This window comes from Corythoichthys intestinalis, chromosome 5, assembly GCF_030265065.1.
Source record: "Corythoichthys intestinalis isolate RoL2023-P3 chromosome 5, ASM3026506v1, whole genome shotgun sequence".
NCBI classification, from domain to species: Eukaryota; Metazoa; Chordata; class Actinopteri; order Syngnathiformes; family Syngnathidae; genus Corythoichthys; species Corythoichthys intestinalis.
In genome coordinates, this window is record NC_080399.1 from 23850448 (window position 1) to 23870792 (window position 20345).

General features: G+C 37.4%; 1 protein-coding gene across 1 annotated transcript; it reads left to right on the forward strand.

Annotated features, from left to right (window-relative positions):
- Positions 1–784: 784 nt before the first annotated feature.
- malt3 (MALT paracaspase 3) lies at positions 785–19150 on the forward strand. Its single transcript, XM_057837946.1, has 15 exons — positions 785–857; positions 1056–1142; positions 1220–1356; positions 4965–5103; positions 5217–5392; positions 5537–5633; positions 6071–6106; positions 6192–6395; positions 6961–7138; positions 7278–7352; positions 7486–7613; positions 14325–14474; positions 17712–17866; positions 18414–18527; positions 18608–19150. The coding sequence occupies exons 1-15, from the start codon at positions 800–802 to the stop codon at positions 18935–18937; spliced, it is 2064 nt and encodes a 687-aa protein (XP_057693929.1). The 5' UTR covers positions 785–799; the 3' UTR covers positions 18938–19150.
- Positions 19151–20345: the final 1195 nt, after the last annotated feature.

The following is a 20345-nucleotide window of genomic DNA, read 5'->3' on the forward strand; positions in this document are numbered from 1 at the left end:
AAGTACACTTCAGATTTAACAATGATATCGATTTATTCATCAGGTAACAATATTTGAAGTTGCAAGACCTAAAGTAGTCATCAAAAGATGTCTGGTCCGGTACAGCATATGAATGTAAACTTTGAAAGCATGTTTGATGTAGAAAAGGCTCATATGGATGGTTGCAATCAACGACATACATGCAAGACTTTATCCACTTGCTTTGTTCAAGAGGTGTGTTACAACACATGGTAAAAACATAAAATGCAACTCAAACTTAATCAGATTAATACATAAAAATATAACTCATCGTTGAAGCATAAAAATGCCTAAAGTAATTGAAAGAATTATTGTTTTATTTCAAACAAAAGTTCACATAATGATAGCACAAGGCTCAAAGTGAGATGCACTTTTCACAAATATCACTTCAAGCTCATTTCCCTACCCCCAAACACACACACACACACATTCTCCGTGTTGAAACACAAATATTTGATCAGACTGTAAAACAGACAATTTAACAGTTTTATTGCTCCTCTTGGAGCATGGAAATGAACGTCATTGCGTATTACCGTAATTTAAAAAAAAACGTCTCCTACTGTTTGTTTTTTTAAGTGAACTTATTTTTTAACATTAGCTGATTTTGGTGATATATATTTATATGATTTATAATGGTCACTTAAGTTGAAAACTTAAATGTAGCACTGGCAAATCACAAACTATTAGCTTCATATTTCAATTAGTTGCGTTTTAATTTCGGCTTTACGGTAAAGTTTTGTTCCGGGAAAGAGGGGCGGACCTACTTGCTAAGATTTAAGTTATGAAGTTGTGGAAAGAGAAACAGTCTCTGGCAGCTACTGGTGCGGCGCAGATGGCAGGTATGCATCAAATCACCAGTCTTTATGCTATTTGAAAAAATGATAATGACTAAAACCAAAATCTAAACAGCTTGTTTTTGCGGCTAAAACCGTAAAGGTGCACTTTCTTTAACTTTAATTTCTTCTCTTTCTGGTCTTCGATGACAACTTAAAGCGCATTTTAAAACATAACACAATGACAGACTTGTTTTGTTACAGTAAATGATGCACCTAAAGGAAACGTATCGCCCATAAAACGAACGAAATGCAATGAGTGGTTTCATCCCCGTCCTAGAATGACCGGAGGTGTGTTGTTGCTCGATTATTTGCAATTACACGTCTTCCCATGATGATGAATGAGTGCATTTCTTGCCTACTTTCAGAAATTGTCATAGAGCGCCAACCTGACTCTGTATGTGTGCCTATAAACTACAAGGTGACCCTTAGTGTACGTGCTGAGGCTGCGGGCATCCTCAAGTACCAGTGGTTCATCCAAGGTGATGATGGTGATAATCACGAGGTACAGTATAGTATATAGTCTGTGTGGTTGCCAACAATTGTAGGCTGTTGAAAGTTAGTAGTTAACTCTTTCCTTCTTGACCTGAAAAGTACTACATTTGGTGAACATCAGTCTCATTAGCTGTCATTGACGGCGATAGATGTCCAATCCAGTGAGTTGGGCGTCAATTGTTTTTGTCTGTTTCCCTTTCATGTCCAATTTAAAAAAAACTGCAAAGCAAAACAGTAACTGAAGGTGAGAGCACGTGAGAGCATAATTAAATACGCCATGATTTTAACGAGATATTGTCGCGTACGTACCTCTTTTCAATCCAAAAACTCCATGTAGCATGTATCACCGAGTGTCAAGACACAGCTGTAAATGGGTACAGCCGGATTTTGGGGGGATTTTATGGGTGAAACATGGTAATATATATATTTACCCTTTCAAACGCCCCCCCCCCCCCAATTTTTCTTTGTTTGGATCGATTATTTCTCATCTCAAATATTGGGGAAAATGCAACAGTAACGACAAAATACAATTAAGCAATAGTTATGAGGTTGATATTCGTGACTATTTTACAGACGCTAATTTTTTCATTGTGACGTGGCGAGTGAATATTTTTTTAAAGTCGTTTTTTTTTTTAAACTAAATATTTGACATCAATTAATGATTCTAAGTGAAATATGACAGACATTTCGAATAATAAATACGATTACTTACCTTCTTTTATAGCTAGGTTGAAACAAGCGGTTGCGTGACGTCTGTAAACGAGGGTTTCCAGGGTAAAACGGACAAATTAAAAATAGTTCGGGGACTTAATGCGCCATGAATCTGCTATGGCAGTATATAGACATATTGTTCAATCAAACGCAACAATTCTTTTGGCTTAAAATACATCATATATACTGTGTGTGTGTGTGTATATATATATATATATATATAATGGCGGAAAACACTGGGGTGACTTGAAGTTCTGCTCTGAGACCCCTAATTTGGTCAAATTTCAAAATTGTCCTATATGCATGTGTGATACATCATTGGAAAGCTTAAAATCTCAATTTTCTGGGGGAAAAAAATTGAACAGGAGGGCATTTAAAAAAAAAAACAAAAACAAAAAAAAACAACGCTTCTCTATTCCAAAACTCCAAATAGCATGAATCACCGAGTGCCAAGAAACAGCTGTGAATGGCCAGAGCCGGATTTTTGGGAGATTTTATGGGTGAAACATGGTAACATAATAAGGAGCACGATGCAGAAATCGCAGACATCAAGGAGTGGTCAAGATTTTTATTTTCATATATTTACCCTTTTAAACGTTTTTTTTTTTTTTTTCTTCTTCAATTTTTCTTTGTTTGGATCGATTATATATCATCTAAAATATTGGGAAAATGCGACAGTAACGAAAAAAAAATACAATTAAGCGATAGTTATGAGGTACACCACAGACACCTTTTTTTTTTTTTTAAATTGGGATGTAATTTGTTCAAAGTCTGACTTTAAATGACAGACATTTCAAATAATAAATAATATAATTACTGAGCTTCTTTTTATGGCTGGGTTAAAACAAAAGCGGGTGCGCGACGTCTGTAAACGGGGGTCTCCAGAGTAAAACGGACAAAGCGCCGTCTTTGCATTGAAACACGGGCATTCACAGCCAGTCTTCTCGGTTTAAATGAATTGGGCATCCATCACCAACAATAGCCTGCAGTGAGTTAAAGCAACACTAGGTAACTTTTCAACCTTTATAAAATTTTTCATAACATTTGTGATATGTCGACTGACAACTAGTTGGATGACACCTCTTTTATATCTTGAGGGGGTTTATCGCTTTCACCGACACTAACCAACTTTGAGGAGGGTGGCAGGAACAAAAAAAAAAATACAAATGTACTGACTGCTCTACGGCATTTGTAACTTCCCCCTTTTCCCATTCATTATAAAGACTGAAGTAAAAAAGGTTACCAAGATATACAGAATAAACTTTGACGTGACCCCCCCAACCCCTCCCCTCAACTGAACTCGCACTGACGACTTTGGGTGCGGTGTTGGGGTTAGCCACACTAAGCCACATGGTTGCCAACCGTCCTATGCTATTGTTTAGCCACAACTAGATTCATTACCGTATTACTTTCCATACTTCACACGGCCGCTGGAAAAATCTGCAGTCGACCAAGAGATTGATTTTTGATTGATTGATTGATGATTTTACGACACACACTGCGGGTGTGCGGTAGTCCTCATGGGAATCACAGCGCTGGTCCTCATGAGAAACTCAAGTCTTCCTTAAGGCAAAACACAACAGCTTTTGTCCCCTGGCGTCGCTAAAATTGACCAAAACTGAAACGTACCAAGTGTTGCTTTAAATGCTATGAAAGAAAAACCCTACTTTCGAGTGTTACTTGGGGCTGTGACCTATGTGTATTCCTGATTTTATTGTATTAATTTATAAATTCATTAATAATAATGAAAATAATACATGCAATTATAACAACATAAAAAAATACAATACTGTACTTATTAGTAACTTTAAAATAATAATTGCTAATATTTAAGTTTTTTCTAATGACCAGAAGTGGTCACTTGCGCTACAAAGCAGAGGTGGGTAGAGTAGCCAAACATTTTACTCAAGTAAGAGTAGCGTTACTTCAAAATAATGTTACTCAAGTCAAAGTAGTCATCCAAAAAATGTACTCAAGTACAAGTAAAAGTCTCCAGTGAAAATAATACTCAAGTAATGAATAACATTGTGAGTACCTGCTTATTTTTGTTTGATTTTTTTTTTTAATTGTATTTTTTTTTTCAGCACAAACTTATCGATATGAAGTGTCGTTATTATGATACTGTACAGTAACCCATTACATAAACACATGAAGCCAAAGAAATTTAAAAAAAAAAAAAAAAAATAATAATAATAATTGAATTCCGGCGTGAGAAAAACCCCCCAGAAATGAAGCATTATTTCTCCAAAGAGCATGAGTGCCCTCTAGTGGAGAAAATAGTTCCTAGTTTGAATAGTGAACACAATAGTTCCTTCATAGTTATTATTATGAAATTAAAAGGATCATAATTCAGTTTTTCGTGGTCAATCGGCACCAAATAAAATGTGGGAGAGAGGTTTAAAATTCGCGCTTTCGAGTCATATTGGGGGCAGCGCTCTATATCAAATACTTCCGTTTTTACGGTGCTTTAAAGACGCCACGTGATTGAACTGTCTGGCGTGATCATTGAAAAGCAAGCTTGTGCTTGTTGCGATGTCTCATTAGTGAAATTGGTTGAGCAACTCTTGGCATCGCTGGCAAAAAAAAATAAAGAGGAAAAATGTAACGATTCTTGTCGTGAGTAGCGTTTTTTCTTCATAAATCTACTCAAGTAAGAGTAAAAAGTATGGCTTAGTAAAACTACTCTCAGAAGTACATTTTTCTTAAAAAGTCACTCAAGTAAATGTACCAGAGTACGTGTTACTACACACTTCTGCTATAAAGGGTCAAAAATCTTAAGTGCCAACTTCTGAATAATGACCACTGGCCCTTGAGCACATACCACCACAGCACATACTCTTGAGTGCCATAGATATATCTGGTTAACAATAAATTAGTTTTTAATGGATGTGTTTTTTTCCCGCAAAGGTATACGGTGGAACTCAGGCAGCTCTGATTGTCGACGCTGTTAAAACACATTGCTACGTGTGCCGGGTGAATGATAACTTTTCCAACTGGGTGTTCAGTAGGTGGGTGAAAGTAAAGGTGCTGGACATTGATCCATCAGGTATGAACGGCAAAGTATTCCATGCTTGAATTCTGTTTCAATGCCATTTAGATTGTTTTGTGGGTGTTTTATTAATACCCTTGTGGGTTTATTATTTTTTCCAAAAATTTCAGGTTTGCCGCTGAAGTGGCAGGGGGAGCCCCACATTGCTATCAAACCGAAATCCCAGACAGTCCAACCAGGTGCAAAAATTACTCTTTGCTGCACTGCTTTTGGCAACCCTGCTCCAAGCTACCAGTGGTACAAAAATGGATGTTTGCTGTCAGAAAGGACTACTGACACACTGCTGGTAAGGAAGGATGCTTTGCTTGTGTCAATATTAGTTTAGGCTACGTCATTCACCCCTCGCTAACTATGTTATTTATTTTGAAATGTTAGTTAATATGTAGCCTAATGTCTGAGGCCAATGAGTGATCTATTGTTCTATTTGTAGATTGATCATGCTGAAGCCAAAGATAAGGGTACATATTTGTGCTCAATTTCAAATGAGCTAGAAGAGATATGGAGTGAACCTGTTGAAGTTGACGTTGGTAAGTCACAGACAAAATTATCAACCCCCCCCCCCCCCCCCAAAAAAAAAAAAATCTTTGCTGTACAGTACGTTTCTTTGCGTTACCTTCCTTAGATTCCCATGAAATTGCACATATCTTTAAAAAAAAAATTCATATTCAAGTAATCCCACCGAATCTAAAACTCAGCATTTTAGTTTCCATTGTGCTCAGGGTACTTTCCCCATTTTATAGTGTAAAAAGGAAGTTGTTAGAATTTGAATGTTATTGTGTCTTAGCTGAACAGCGCCTATGTAAAGTGAAACTATAAGCATTATTTCACCCTCTTGCTGCATGGTGTGGTGCGCAGTATGAATCACAAAAAGATTGCCACATTTTATGCAATCCCTCCAGACAAAATAATATTCACTCTTGTTTGAAAAAAAGCTGAGTCAGATTTTCTTTTTTTTTCCATCCAGTTCAAAATGATCAACTTCCTCCTTCAGCAACCAAAGGTAAATTATGGGAAAACATCTTAGAAGGGGATAACATGTTTTTTTAATTTTACAATATAACAAAACCCATTTTAATCTGTTTCAGCTGTTGACAAAGTTGCCTTACTTATCGGCAACTTGAATTACTCCTACCACCCTGGTCTAATGGCCCCGGTGATGGATGTACATGAGCTTGCCAACCTCCTGCAGCAACTGGGATTCCGGGTCGTGTCTTTGCTGGATCTCACCAAGGTAGAGATGCTGGCTGCTGTGGACAAGTTTTTTCAGCTCCTAAACAGAGGAGTCTATGGTAAATATCCCATCAGATGTAACTCAGTCAAATCAAGCCAGTATCTGATTGTGGAGCATTTAATTCAGTAGCTGCCATTGACGGTGATAGACCTCCAATCCATTTGACCTGGGAAAGCTGGCAGTAATCATTCATTGGCAGCCCAACGAATCATGGCAGCTCTATCACTGTCAGTGGCAGCCAATGAGTTAAGTTGAAGAGCTATGGTTTTTCACTATTTGAAATAATGCGTGGTCCTTATACCCCACAAATAGAAGGCCATTACTGTACCTATATACCGTAAAACAAGCTGTGCTGCAATCCGAAGCTTAACGTCGTCGTTAATGTGTGTCGTCGAAGTATTGCTCGCAGGAGGAAGTACTGGCTATTTATGGTGTTGCATGTCATTCTCAGATCAGTTTCGCAAGATAACATTTAATGTGTTTGTAACAGAGTATATAGCATAGATGACAGGCATTTGTTTACCACGGTCTCAATTTTCTGAATGCTCCCGTGGCTTCATATTAAGCACATGTTCACACTTGTCGTTGAAATTGAGCAATCTATTTTTCATCCCCTTTAACAGGCCTTTTCTATTACGCGGGTCATGGATTTGAGCATGGCGGGAGGAATTACTTGGTGCCTGTGGATGCTCCACAACCTTACCAAACTGGAAACTGTTTGTGTGTTCAGCGGGTGATGCTTAGCATGCAGGAACAACAGACTGCGCTGAGTGTTATCCTACTGGATACTTGCCGTAAATGGTGATCATAATCATGATTTTTGGTTTTATTTCAGTGCATTTTCATCAAAAGTATGTTTTTTTTTGTGATCAGGTTGTTTTTAAGTGATCTGTACTGAGGTTTTATGTGTACTGATGTAAAAATTGTATTTTTCATAAAGGTACAAACAGCAGTGCATACAATCAACCATCATGCCACTGCAGCCAAAAGGAAATACTGTGTATGGTTACGCCACGTATGTAGATTTCAAAGTTTCAATATTTTATCACACACAAAAAACAACTTACTATGGTGCTATCATTGTAGTCCTTTGTTGTTATGAACATCCAAAACCATTTGGATAACGTTTTGCAAATGCACCCATCTAGATGTGAAGATGCTGAGGCTTTTGAAGTCCAGGATGGAGGGAAAAGTACAGGAATCTTCACCAAATACTTGAACAAACACATTCTTCAAGCGGAGAAAGTCACACATGTCCTAGAGAAGGTGTCGGAGGGTGAGTATGTCAAGCTACCATATTTTTCGGACTATATGTCGCACCTGAGTATAAGTAGCAGCAGCCGAAAAATGCGCAATGAAAAGGAAAAAAAAATATATAAGTCGCACCGGAGTATAAGTCACATTTTTGGGGGAAATTTATTTGATAAAATCGAACACATACATAGAACAGATAGGTCATCTTTAAAGGCAATTTAAAATAAAAATACAATAGAGAACAACATGCTGAATAAGTGTACAGTATGAAAATGTTACATGATGCATGAACAACGAAATGCGAACGTGGCCGGTATGTTAACGTAACATAGCTGTAAAAAGTTATTCAGATAACTATAGAATACAGAACATGCTAAAAAGTAGAGCTGTCCCGACTAGTCGACGTTGTCGACGTCATCGATGACGTTAATGCGTCGACGGGCAAAACATACCGTCGACGGGTAATGACGGGTTAAAAAGAAATTACATGCGGATAAAGTTTAGAATGGCAGGTGCTCGCGATTCAAGCGATTGTTACTGGCACCCCCAAGGGGGTCGCTGTTATTTCAATGTGACCGGCGTTGTTACATTGAGCAAAGAGGAAGAAAGTGGGCGAGCGAGCGAGAGCGAGGGAGCGAAATTGGCGAGTTGGAAAAGTGCGCGGGTAGAGTGGCTTCATCCCCCACGTTTTTGTTTTGGTCAATAAAAGTTTCCTTAAAGAGCCATCCGATGCCTCTCGGTGTTTTTATGCACGCCGCCGCCTTCCCGAGGAGGAAATCGGACGAACCCAGACAAACCGACGACAACAAGCCAAGTGAATCACCGGTGAGGAGTTGAAAACACCGCCAATTTCCAAAAAGGGCAGAGATGGTTACACGTGAAAGCGGCATAAAGCCAAAAAAGCGGACCAGAATAACCAGAGCCTGGAATTATTTCAAGGAAAACATGGAGGGTGCCACTATGTGTACTCTTTGCTAAGCTGAGCTCGCATACCACGGTAGCACGTCGGCTATAAACGAACACTTGATGCGCCGTCACCCAAGTATAATTTTCGAAGACAACAAGAAACAAGCTAGCGGATTGTAAGTCCATACAACTCTCTAACGATTTTTTAAATGGAAGTTGCCTTTATGTGCGTCGTATCAACGCGCATTTTTATTTAATAAAATAATTAATATAATTATGTATTTTTTGAAATTATTATTACATTTATTAGGATCATGGAAGCTCCCACTTAGGAAAAATATACACATATATCCTGTATATACATAATATTAAAAATATATATGGAAACACCACTGGCCTGCTTACTGTAATCCATGACTGCACTAATGTTAGTTATTTAATATTATAAAGTTTTACATATAGTAGTATACTATAAAATTAATACTATATACTTAATTTTTGTTACTGTGGGTATGTGTGCCTTTCATTCAAAATAATTGTGGTAATATTTCAGTGTGCCCTCTGCGTTATCTTCAGGTTAAAACAAACAAAAGTTGAACAGTTTTTTCCCCTCCCCAAAAAATGCGGAATGCACACCGGAAAGAGCATCTGAACTCACACAAAGTATTCTGAAAATAATTGTCCGGGACATTACAATTCATTTAACATTTAGAACAATGTAGACAATGACATACCGCAAAAAGAGTAAGAATTGTTTTGACTCCTGTTAAAAAGGTGAAGTCAGTGTTTCCGTTTACATTTTTTTGCAGCAGTTAATGCCAGCAGCATTTGACCTCATTGTTTGTGATTTATTATTGATATTTATGTTATTTATTTATACGTTAATAAAGAATTTAGGTGTTCCAAAATGTTTTTTTGTGAATTAATAAGCTTTAACAAAAATTTCATTATTTGTAAATACAAAAAAAAAACAAAAAATTATTAGATTAGTCGACTAATTGTAAAAATAGTCAGCTAACTAATCGGGAGGAAATTACTCATTTGGGACAGCCCTACTAAAAAGTTTACCAAACCATCAGTGTCCCTCCAAAACACCCCAAAAAAACATGTGAAATGATATAATAATGTGTTAATAATTTCACACATACATAGTAAGTCGCTCCAGAGTATGTCGCACCCCCAGCCAAACTATGGGGGGGAAAAAAAAAAAAAAAAAAAAAAAAAACGGCGACTTTCAGTCCAATAAACTACTGTAACAGCTAAAATGATGATAAAAAGGTCTATTGCAACCACAGGGTTTCAGGTTAATTAATCTGAAAGGGAATATTTCTTATCTTCTTGGTGCATTGCCTTGACAAGAGATTTCATAACCCCTGGCGAGTCTTTATTTATTGTATCTCTTCCACGAAAGATTTGCGATTATAGCAATTTATCATTGATAAGGAATTCATGTCAGTCTATCACTACTGCCTCTGAAAATGTCATTTTTGAAGGTGCTTGTTTTAACATCCGACCTCATTCCCTGGAAATTCACACTGTCGGCTCGTGCACAGCAAGTAACCTGAGCACCACCGAGCACAAGACAGCTGCTCCTCCTTTTGGACTCTCGCACGACAGCTAATTGCTCCCTGTCTTATGAGTTTGCGTGCACACTTAATTTGAGGGCTTTTAAATATTTGCCATAGCTTGTAAACGCATTTAAAACGATTTCAATCTCAATTAATAATCATACTGACAGAAAATTTTAGTGTTCATCTTGATGAGGCTAAGCATTTAGGCTTATTCATTTTTCTTTGCATTATTACAACCAAACAAATGATATTGTGTTTTACTTTCATAAGGTTATCTTTTTCTAAATAATAAGGAAGTAATGTTTTTACTTGCGTTCTTTCCATAAATGAGCTTTGTTTTCATTTCATTTTTTTCCTTACGTTGGTGGGATCTTTTAATATTTAACAAAAATATGAACGTCACATCATCCTCATCTTGCTTCTATTTGTTCTTTTTTTCTTTCCTCATTTCTCTGTGGTCATTCGACATTTGTTTTTCCCTTAGGGTTATGTGTTCAGTTAGTCACCTCAGCAAATTCCCCAGAGTTCCTCAAAGTCAACCATGCACATCCCACAAATAATTTCTAAACCTCACAGACACTGCTATTGGCTAATCAAGGCAGTTACAGTTAGGAGTTCACAATGTCTAACTTTCACTCCACTAAACAATTTGAATCCTCCTAAAATTAAAATTCTCAATTTACTTCAATCGTAACAATGCACTGCCAACTGAGCTTTAACCGCTGATTTGAATGTTTTATAGCTATTCCACAATATTACATTCCTTTCAATATTCCAAGTCTTGAATGCTTATGTAGTGCATGTTTCAAACAACATTTTACGCTGTTGTTTGTGCTGTTGCCCCAAAATAACTCATTGGCTTCCATCGACGACAGTATACTTCCAATCCGTTTGGACTGGATGCGAATGATCGCCATTTACCACAACACATTATACCACAACACATACAGTCATGTAAAATAATTAGGACACCCCATTAAATATTTAGCTCGTTATTAAGAAATGTTCACATATCAATGTCTGATACTGTTTTTCTTTATCATATTAAAAGAAAGTGATTTAATTGTGGGTAAACAACAAAAATTAACATTGTTTTACTCATTAAACCAAATACAGTATATCAACAAAAATGAATATTCTAACTGAGTACAAAGCTAGGGTGTAGTGTTACCCTTTTTGGATAAAATACAGTGGGGAGAACAAGTATTTGATACACTGCCGATTTTGCTGGTTTTCCCACTTGCAAGCCATGTAGAGGTCTGTAATTTGTATCATAAATTCTCTTCAACTGTGAGGGAGGGAATCTAATACAAAAATCCAGAAAATCACATTGTATAACTTTTAAATAATAAATTTGTATTTGTCTTTCAAATAAGTATTTGATACATTACCAACTAGTAAATATTTCGGCTCTTTGTTCTTTTTTAAGAACCCCTCCTGTTCTCAACTCATTACCGGAAGTAACTGCACCTGTTTGAACTTGTTACCTGTATAAAATACACCGTTCACATGCTCAAACAAACAAACTCCAACCTCTCCACAATGGCCAAGACCAAAGAGCTGTGTAAGGACATCAGGGATAAAACAATAGACCTGCACAAGGCTGGGATGGGCTACCGGACAATAAGCAAGCAGCTTGATGAGAAGGTAACAACTGTTGGAGTGATTATTACAAAATGGAAGAAGTTCAAGTTGACGGTCAATCTGCCTCGTTCTGGGGCTCCATGCAAGATCTCACCTCGTGGGGCATCACTGATCATGAGGAAGGTGAGGGATCAGCCCAGAACTACACGGCAGGACCTGGTCAATGACCTGAAGAGAGCTGGAACCACAGTCTCGAAGAAAACCATCGGAAACACATTACGCCGTCATGGATTAAAATCCTACACTGCACGGAAGGTCCCGCTGCTGAAGCCAGTGCACGTCCAGACACGTTTGAAGTTTGCCAATGACCATCTGGATGATCCAGAGGAGCAATGGGAGAAGGTCATGTGATCGGATGAGACCAAAATTGAACTTTTTGGTCTAAACTCGGCTCGTCGTGTTTGGAGGAAAAAGAAGGATGAGTACAACCCCAAGAACACCATCCCAACTGTGAAACATGGAGGAGGAAACATCATTTTTTGGGGGCTGCTTCTCTGCCAAGGGTACAGGATGACTGCACCGTATTGAGGGGAGGATGGATGGAGCTATGTATCGCCAGATCTTGGCTGACAACCTCCTTCCTTCAGTGAGAGCCCTGAAGATGGGTCGTGGCGGGGTCTTCCAGCATGACAACGACCCAAAGCACACAGCCAAGGCAACTAAAGAGTGGCTCCGTAAGAAGCATCTTAAGGTCCTGGAGTGGCCTAGCCGGTCATCAGATCTGAACCCGATAGAAAATCTATGGAGGGAGCTGGAAGTCCGTGTTGCCCGGCAGCAGCCCCGAAACCTGAAGGCTCTGGAGAAGATCTGCATGGAGGAGTGGGCCAAAATCCCTGCTGCAGTGTGTGCAAACCTTGTAATTGACTACAGGAAACGTTTGGTATCTGTAATAGCAAACAAAGGTTTCTGTATCAAATATTAAGTTTGATTTTTGTGATGTATCAAATACTTATTTCATGCAATTAAATGCAAATTTATTATTTAAAAATCATAGAACGTGATTTTCTGTTTTTTTTTGTATTAGATTCCGTCCCTCACAGTTGAAGAGAACTTATGATACAATTTACAGACTTCTACATGCTTTGCAAGTGGGAAAACCAGTAAAATCAGCAGTGTATCAAATACTTGTTCTCCCACTGTAACTTTAATGAGATGCTTTTGTAGCCATCTACCAGTCTTTAACATCGGTCTGAAGAAAGTTTGCCCCACTCCTCAATGCAGAATACTTTCAACAGTGAGATGTTTGAGGGGTTTCTTGCATGTACAGCCCGTTTCAAGTCACCCCACAGCATCTTAATGGGATTAAGATCTGGGCTTCGACTCGGCCATTCCAGAGCTCTCCATTTCTTTTCAGCCAGTCCTTGGTGGATTTACTGGTATGTTTTGGGTCATTGTCATGTTGCAGGGTCCAGTTTTGCCTCAGCTTTAATTTTTTTCACAGATGATCTCACATGTCCCTTCAGCACCCTCTGATACACGATAGAATTCATTATGGATTTTATGATGGTGAGCTGGCCAGGCCCTGCTGCATCAAAGCATCCCCAAACCATGACACTTCCACCTCCATGCTTGACAGTTGGTATGAGGCTCTTTTCTTGGAATGCTGTATTGGGTTTAGGCCAAACATGTCCTCTTTTCTGGTGTCCAAAAAAATTCAATTTTAGATTCATCTGTCCCAAGAACATTATTCCAGAAGTCCTGGTCTTTGTCTACATTCACTCTGGCAAACTTCAGTCTGGCTTTCATGTTCTTCTTGGAGAGCAAAGGTTTCCTCCTTGCACACCTCTCATGAATGTTATTTGTGTAGCCCTTTCTGATTGTAGAGGCATGTACTTTCACATCAACAGTGGCAAGAGCTTGCTGTATGTCCCGTGATGACATTTTAGGGTTTTTGGAGACTTCTTTTAGCATCTTGTGATCTGCTCTCGGGGTTAACTTGCTTGGACAGCCAGACCTGGGCATATTGGCAGTTGTTTTAAATGTCCTCCACTTGCAGACTATTTCCCGGAGAGTAGAATGGCGGATTTTATATTCTTTTGAGATTTAAAAAAAAAAAAAAAAAATTTTTTTTTTTTTTAAATCTCCTACCAGACTCATAAGTGTCTACAATCTTCTTTCTGAAGGCCTCAGACAGCTCCTTTGATCTCACATTTTTTTTTCTCTCACTTCAACAGTCAGTCACTATTGAAAGTATTCTACTTTGAGGAGTGGGTCAAACTTTCTTCAGACCAATGTCAAAGACTGGTAGATGGCTACAAAAAGCGTCTTAGTAAAGTTATTTCAGCCAAAGGGGGTAACACTAGCTGTTAGGTGTAGTGTGTCCTAACTTTTTCCTCAGTTTGAATATGCATTTTTGTTGCTATATTTGGTTTAATGAGTAAAACAATGTTACTTTTTGTTTACCTGCAATTAAATCACTTTTCCAGAGATAAAGAAAAACGAGATCAGACATTGATATGTCAACATTTCTTAAGAAAGAACTCAATATTTAATGGGGTGTCCTAATTTTTCACATGACTGTACTTGGTAAATACTACATATTTAGTATGCCTGTGCTGGCTGTGAGTTCAGAATTTTTAGCAAAATGACCCTGTTTCTCCTCTTTTCATCAGATTTGGGGCGGGACCCTCTGATCACAGGCAAGCAGGCTGTGGAAATCAAACACACACTAAAAGAACCTAGATCCCTTGCAGATCCAGTTCAGACTGTGGGTCACACAAGGGAACTCCACTTGAGAGATTTTTGCTGGCGACAAGCAAACGGTGCGTCACAATCATTGTAGCCTTTTGAGTCAGAGTGATAACTTTGTTGCTCACACCTCCTACACTACAACATGTGATATTCTATTTAAAACATTTGGAAAGTACTTCCTTATCAAGAAAATACATTGTGAATTGGTTCCCTTTTGTTTAGGCTTCATGTTAATGATGTGAAAAAAAAGTTGTCTGTGACTTAAGCCTTTCACTCTCATTAGGACAATGCGTCCCACAGCTTTTCCAAAAAATTGCTGTGGGTATAGGAATTGTAGCGATTTTATTTTATTTATATCATTATTATCAGAGGTGAGTAGTAACGCGTTACATTTACTTGAGTAACTTTTTGAGAAAAATGTACGTTTAAGAGTAGTTTTACTAAGCTATACTTTTTACTTTTACTTGAGTAGATTTTTGCGAATAAAAAAAAAAAAAAGTTACTGTTACTCCACTACTTTGGGCTACACAAGTGTCGTTACATTTTCCCACTTTGTTCTACATATTAATTTTTTTTTTTTTTTTTTTGCCAGCGATGCTAAGATTAGGGACGTGCCTGGTGTATTCCCGGGGTTGCGCTACCGATTTCACTAATGTGATGTCACAACAGTAATAATCACATGACTCTATTATCCCAATCAGACGCAAGGTTGCCACGCCAGCCTGTTCAATCATTAGCTGTCTTTAAAGCATCGTAAAAAATGAGGTATTCAATATAGAGCGCTGCCCTCAACATGACTCGAAAGCGCGGATTTTAACCTCTCCCCGTTTTTATTTGGCACTGATTGATCACGGAAAACCGGAGCGATGATCCTTCTAATTTCATAACTAGGAGTGGGAACCTCTTGGTACCTCACGATACGATACGATTTGCGATACAAAGCTCACGATAACGATGATCTGACGATATGGCGATACAACGATTATCGATACATTGGTCAGGAAATCATTCTAGGATTTTCTACAACTAATAAACAGAAAAACAAGTTTCAGCTGTGAATTGGAATGAGTTTATCACTAGTAGACGTCCACTCCATTAGAAATGGTAGTGGCCATCCCTCCCACTTCAAACGGATTGAATGTCTATGGCCGTCAGTGGCAGCCAATGCAAGGCAGTGAGGTAATTTTGGGCCATTTAAGATCATTTACCAGTTGATTTTCAGATACTTCCTGTTGATTTTGGGGTATTTTATGGGTGACTTCCTGTTTCTTTTTAGTTATGGAACAGGACGTGACCTCGGAATCACCCAAATGAATAGGGTTAGGACCTGTAAATGCCTAACATGAACAGCAAGTGACCTGTAAATGCCCCGAAAATTGGACCGAATGAACGTGAATGCTCTGGTTACAATGAACGAATGTTCCCATTCTAAATGGACTGGGCGTCAAGCACCGTCAATGGCAGCCTTAGAGTTAACTGAGACACTATTATGGTGGAAGATTTTGGTAGCAACTTGATGGTTGCTTTATTTATATTTATTTTTTTATTTTATTTTTTTAAAACATTGACACCTATTTAAAACGATATCTCGATTCTTGACAGTAGCATATCGATAACCTTTTGGGATACAAAGTATCACGATATATCACCATTTCGATATTTTGTCACACCCCTATTCATAACAGTAATTATTAGAGCTGGGAATCTTTGGGCACCTAACCATTCGATTACGATTACGATTCAGAGGCTCCGATTCGATTTTAAAACGATTATTGATGCACCCCTCCTTTTTTTTTTTTTTTTTTTTTTTTTTTTTTTTTTTTTTAATTAAATGTTTTGTACATTAGTTCCAAAATTGTTCAAAAATCCTCTCAGGCTAAACCAAACTACTATTTCAGTATCAAGTTAACATATAGCAGTAAACAAATATACAAAAATTACAGTAAATAAAAAACTCCAGTCCCCATTCTGTAACAGCAGCTTTAAACTACATTCAATTAATTTAATGTTGTGAATCAACTGTTAAAGTTGTTAAAATGGCTCCCGTTATTCCATAATTTCCCTTTTGTCTACTTTTGACATGTGAAAGTTTTTAAACTATTTTAAAGATAGATTCAAGTCAATATTTTACCGATTTAGGAGTATTTCAGATAAAAAGTTAATTAGGTTTGCTTGGAAGGTTCGCTACAACAGCCTTGCAGGGAAGTGTACTGCTTTAAAATGGCGGCCGTTTACTTACGGCCGCATCTAGCTTTTTGTAGGTGTGCTGCTAACGCTACCGAATCAATGGTGCATCTAGTCCTATATAAATGATATCTACCATTACATTATGTGAATGACGTACTTTGTAGCAGCTTTTCGGCAGCAGTCAGGTATGTTGTTGTGTTTTTTTATCTCGTGGCATGAGTTGAGCTAGAGCCGTGAGTTGAGCATTGGCATTACCCGAGGGGCCGGGTAATGAGAAGCATGATGTTTAGCTACTCTCGCTGCGTTCTTCCTCATTGCGCCCCGAAGACCGCGCGGCGCGCTGAGTGTGTTGTACTTCCGCTTTACTTGGCATATTTCAATAATCGGAATTTGGATGTTTGTGAATCGTTCTCGAATCTTCCACGGCCGAATCGCGAATAATCTAAGAATCGGAAATTTTGCACACCTCTAGTAATTATGATAGAACTCTTCACTATTCAAACTCGGAACATTTTTTTTCCCAACAGAGGGAATGCAGATGCTCTTTGGACGAATAATGCTTAATTGATGTATTTTTTTTCTGTTGTCAGAATTCAAAGATTTAAAAAAAAAAAAAAAAAAAATTGTGTCTCTTTGGGTCAATGTAGTTTTGTAATGGTTTATTGTACTGTAACATTATAACAATAGTCCATATGGATAACTTTGTGCTCAGAAGAAAATACCATTGTTTAAAAAAAAAAAAAAAAAAAAAAAATCCAACAAAGATATAAGCAGTTACTCACAATGGTACTCATTACTTGAGTATTCTTTTCACTATATATATTTTTTACTTGTACTTGAGTACATTTTTTGGACGACTTCTTTTACTGGAGTAATATTAATTTGAAGTAACGCTACTCTTACTTCAGCAAAATTTTTGGCTACTCTACCCACTGTACCTGACCCTTAAGGTTAATATGGGATATAAATTAACAATATACAGTATATCATGTGCTAAGTCTGCTAGTGACTAGATTGAAGAACTTCTTTCCTAATGTACTAAATGCTCTTATTTCGAAGAACTTCTTTCCTAATGTACTAAATGCTCTTATTTCAAATAGATTGTGTTCTTGTGTTTTCAGTGCTACCAAGGAAGAAGCAGATGATGTTCCTTTGTGGAGTAGACGTAGAAGTCAGTTTTTCAGCATTGTTTTCGAATGTCTTGGTGGCCTTTGGAGTTATAAAAACCACAGGACCCAAAACGGACAACTGCAACATTACTCTGAGTAGCATACCTGTAAATATTATCCCCCTACCCGCACACACACACACACACACACACACACACACACACACACTTTTTCCTGCCAAACCACTTCTAAAACCACCACTAGTGAGTCACATCAAGATAAAACATAAGAAACAAGCTAAAGTTCAATTATTAAGTATATATATATATATATATATATATATATATATATATATATATATATACTAGTAAATGGAGTGAAACTTAATTTTAACGGCATTATAAGTTCTTCGTAGCTCACCATGAATGACATCGTTTCGATAGAAAACAACAACAAAAAAAGACCACTCATCGATAGAAAACAAAAAAAAATGACCACTCAAGGAAGCCCATATTTAGACATCAAACTTCCGCCACACAAAAAAGGAAGTTTCATTTAATCTAGCTCAACGAGAAAGGTGTTGTCTATACTGTACTGACATCTAGTGGCCGATAGGGTTTAGAATTTGGAAACTGACGAAATACAGTATTTGGATTGATCATTTCATTTCATTAATGATTTTTTTTTTTTTTTTTTTTTTTAAAACTTTCCTAGGCAATGGAAGACACTTTTTCTGGTTTTGGGAGTTATGACACAGACTCCACAGTATTTGAAAGCAATGATAACCCAGACTGTACTCTTCGAGTGTGTGGACTTCAAAAGCTTAAGGTAAGTTTCCCGTCTGTGTCCAATATAAATTGAGAAGTAAATCTTTATAATCGAGTATTTTTTTTCTTGGTCTTTGTTAGGGATCACTGGTTATCAGAATAGATCTACACTATACTCACATGGACAGCAAGCAACGGCACATGGAAAGCCAACAGGTGGACATTGGAAAACCTTTGGTGGCATCCTGTGAATTGTACAAGACAATCAAAACCACATCGCTCAGGAAACAAGACGCTGCTTGTTCCCACAGCGCGGGGAAATTTTTACACAGCGAGCAACCGATGAATAAGACTCAGGCTGGTCAATGTCGGCCTTTTACCAGGAAGGTTGAGTGTGGTGTTCAAAAAGCCTTGAAGTGTAACGAGCCTGAGGAGAATGATGAAAGTGAGCTAGAAGACTTTATATGTTAAACTTGTTCATCCTACTTGATGAGTTCTGATCTACCATGATGGATGGATGAGGTATTTGTATCACAAGTTTCCAACCATTAACACTTAAAATTTGTACACTTGCTTTGTTAAAATATCTAAAAGTATCATCTCGTGATTTTTTTTTAAACTCATGGCAAGCTGGCTAGCCAGATACACTGTATATTTATGGTAATAAAGACAATTTTTAAGCCATGTAATTTCTGTTTTTCTTGAAAGAGGAACATTTTAGGGAGTAAGACATGTGATTCGGTCATTACTAAAAGTGTATAAGTAGCTATAGGCCAGAAGCCATTTAAATAACACCATTTTACAGCCCAGATAGCAGGCCGACGTTGAAAAGATGTTGGATCAACATTCCGCTGTCAGTCTAATATCTTTGAATCAACGTCACTTTTGCACCCTCAATTAATGTTGTTTCAACTTTGAAATTCTTACAAAACCTAAATGTCATTTCGATTATTAATAATATTGGGACAACTCTGAATCAATGTTAAGTTTTCAACCAAAACTACCCGCGCATCCATAATTCAATGACTTTTCATATTTCTCGGTCAATTATAAATCAACTATTTGTCAACATAAGTTCATCAACTATAAAACAATGTTAACCCAACCATTGCCTGACATACCATAGAACAACGTTGTTTCAACGTAATTTGACGTTGAAAATTTCGATGTCAACTGTACTGATGATTTTGATGGAAAATCAACGTTTATTCAATCTTGGTCTGCAATCTGGGAGATTTTTAAATTTTTTTATTCCTGTCTGTAATCATTTTTATGTGTGTTGTTTTGGTCCAAAATGAAAAATTGCCATGAAAAAGATAAAAGTTTGGTTTTGCTAAAATTAGCGGCTACGGTATATTCAAAATGTCATATTTTACATCCTAGTTATGCAGAAAATATTTGTTAAATGTCATTTCTTCGTGTTTCAGGTCAAACTAAGTATATAAAATGAGAAGGAAAATGCACATATCTATATATTAATGTGTATATAAAGCATTAGAAAGTAGAAAAGTAATTGGAAAATAAAGGAAAAAAGTTGTGAACACAAACCCAAACTTTTGGGGAAACAAAAGTGTTTTTATATGTCAACGTGACGAAACAAACCAGGAAATACCACTTAGAACCTGGGAACAAAATATGTGTTGCATAGTGTATTTGGCCTGGAATGCCTGGCAGTGACGATGGCTGCAGCGGCTTGATCAAATATCAGCCTCTCCTAGTTCAAATGGATTGGACGTTTTATACCGTCAATGGCAGTTAATGCGTTAAATAAATTCCCTATACTGTAGACTGGTTAACTCACATTAGATGGACACTTAATCTTAACTAGCTAGTTTAGCATAGCAATACAACAGCAGAACTTTCGACATACCAGTTATAA

Excerpts from the sequence above, each read along its gene's own strand:
- malt3 (XM_057837946.1), top strand. The coding sequence starts at position 800 with ATGAAGTTGTGGAAAGAGAAACAGTCTCTGGCAGCTACTGGTGCGGCG. Across the intron at positions 1,357-4,964 it reads ATGATGGTGATAATCACGAG|GTATACGGTGGAACTCAGGC; the intron begins GTACAGTATAGT and ends TTTCCCGCAAAG. Across the intron at positions 5,104-5,216 it reads GCTGGACATTGATCCATCAG|GTTTGCCGCTGAAGTGGCAG; the intron begins GTATGAACGGCA and ends CAAAAATTTCAG.